General features: G+C 44.5%; 1 gene segment (V, D, J or C); it reads right to left on the bottom strand.

The window, feature by feature from the left end:
• Positions 1-1,434: 1,434 nt before the first annotated feature.
• Positions 1,435-1,967, bottom strand: LOC132381707 (immunoglobulin heavy variable 3-30-3-like). The segment is given in 2 exon segments: positions 1,435-1,763; positions 1,874-1,967. Coding segments are annotated over 2 exon segments (423 nt in total).
• Positions 1,968-2,370: the final 403 nt, after the last annotated feature.

The raw sequence follows: 2,370 nt of genomic DNA, 5'->3' as shown, positions 1-2,370 counted from the left end.
TTACGTTTGAGTAAAGCTCTAGGTACATATAAATTTTCTTAAGAGTTGTACAAGCTCTTTTCCGCACTGCTTGTACCTCAGTTTTGTTCAGCATTTTTTTCGGATTAATTCAAATCGGCCAGATTCTCTCAATCTTGTTTTGAGACTTCCATTTCGCTTATTCTTAAAAGGAATGAGGATCCAACTGAATGCTCTTCTTATAGAACAATTTCTTTACTTAAAGGTGATACTAAGACCCTATCTCATGTTCTGGCCCAGAGGATTGAAAATATTTTACCATCTGTCTTTTCCGATAAACAAACTGGACTGAACAAAAATCGATAGTCTCCCTTTGATATTCGTCAGGTATTAAATGTTATTTATTCTCCTTCTAACATGATATCTGAATGTATGATATCCCAAGATCCTGAGAAAGCTTTCGACAGAGGTAGATGGAATTATTCATTTAATACTTTAGAAAAAAACTTTTTTGGACCCGATTTTATTCAATGGATTCAATTACATTATTTAGATCCTTTCACTAGGGTTATCACTAATTCTCATAATTCCAATCCATTTAAGCTTCACCGTGGCACTACACAAGGCTGTCCCTAAACCCTTTGTCCTCTCATCTGGCATTAGTACCCTTAGCCACTGCGTTCTGAGAATATTATGATATCACCGGTATTTTAAGGAGAGACACTATTGACAAAGACTCGCTGCAGGCTGATGATCTGCCGCTATTTATTTCTAATACTGAGACTTCCTTACCCCATGCGATTTCTTTCCTCTCCTGTTTTAGTCAGTTCTCAAGTTATAAATTAAACCTACATTATAGTGAACTTTTCCCTTTGAATAATTTGACACCAACAAATTCCTACCCTCCTTTTAAAATTGTAAGAAACCAATTTACCTACTTAGCTGTAACAATCACTAAAAAGCTGTGTCTATTTAAAGAAAATTTGACATTTGCAGGCAGCGATGCGGAACTTGTGGAGACAGTCTACGATGCAGACGCCCAGACCTCAAGATCAGTTTCAGCTCAGCTCCGTATCGCAGTGATGGATATCACGGTGCTTCTCTGCACGTTACAATCCGACTTCATCTTATCTAGCCCGAGATCTAGTGTATCGTCGAGCCAGCCAGCGGAGATTTTGAACCCTCCCTTTGGGTACGGGCGTCCCACAGAGCGGGTTTCAATTTCGGCCGTACCTGAATGGATATGATATAACAAACCGGGGCCATTCACTGAGCTTCGACTGATAGCTCCTTCTCGGTATTTCGGATACACTGAGACCCTCGGCCCATCCATCCAGCATCTCTTTTCGTTAATCCCCGCTGAGGATCCGCCTTCCATTGCGTGGACGAACGGATGTGGCCCAGAACGACTGGAAGAGAGTACATTATGACCTTTCTTTCTGCGTCCTACCGATCGGCGCTTTCGCTGGGTTTTTGTCACGGTCGACCGCCGATCTGTCTCACTGTGTCTCTCGCACAGTAATAGGTGGCCGTGTCGTCCAGTCTCAGGTTGTTCATTTGCAGATAAACGGTGCTGCTGTCCTTGGATACCTCGAATCGGCCTTCGACTCCCGGCGCGTAATTCTTGCTTCCGCCAGCCGATACAGCGGCCAGCCACTCCAGTCCTTTCCCGGAGACCTGTTTCAGCCAGTACATGTTATAGTTGCTGAGGCTGAACCCACTGACTGCACAGGTCAATCTGTGAGATTGTCCGGGCTTTAACACAGCTGACTCCGGTTGTTTCAGCAGGATATCGGACTGTACGCCTGTCAACAAAAGAAGAGCAGAATTAATGAAAATGTTCCACGAGCATTGATTCACAAAGCCTCGGAGAAACAGCCCGCCTCGGGTAGATGATAAATTGAGGGACAGACACCTGGAAGGCACAGCAGGAGGAGACAGAAATAAGGAATGCCCCGTGTCTCGCTGAGCACTGAACCCGACGTGGACATTTTTGAGATCAGCGGCATTAGTTGAGACCGTATTTATTACGAGATGCCGAGAGCGCTGTTCAAATACTGACGGAAACTGCCAGCGAGAGGAGGAGCCTGGGCTTCTAAACACTCCCAAACAATGACACCAGAGACAGATTCCTGTCCCCACCCCCAGCAGAGAATTCAATTTTCCAAAATATATTCGTCTCTGTACAGGAGACAGGCAAGCGGCAGTGACCAATTCCGGATTGATCATCTGTCACTCTCATCATTGTCGGCGATAAACATTTTGTGTAAACTGAAACGCAGACAGAGGACCTCGGCGGGAATGAATGATAAACACAAGGCATTGGAAATAGTTTCCCTCTGAGACAGGGGCTGAGAGATAACAGACAGTGGATAACCATCACTTTGTTAGACAGGAAGTTTCAGATACCAG

Source organism: Hypanus sabinus, chromosome 26 (assembly GCF_030144855.1).
Source record: "Hypanus sabinus isolate sHypSab1 chromosome 26, sHypSab1.hap1, whole genome shotgun sequence".
NCBI lineage: Eukaryota > Metazoa > Chordata > Chondrichthyes > Myliobatiformes > Dasyatidae > Hypanus > Hypanus sabinus.
This window is presented reverse-complemented; position numbering and strand designations above follow the sequence as displayed.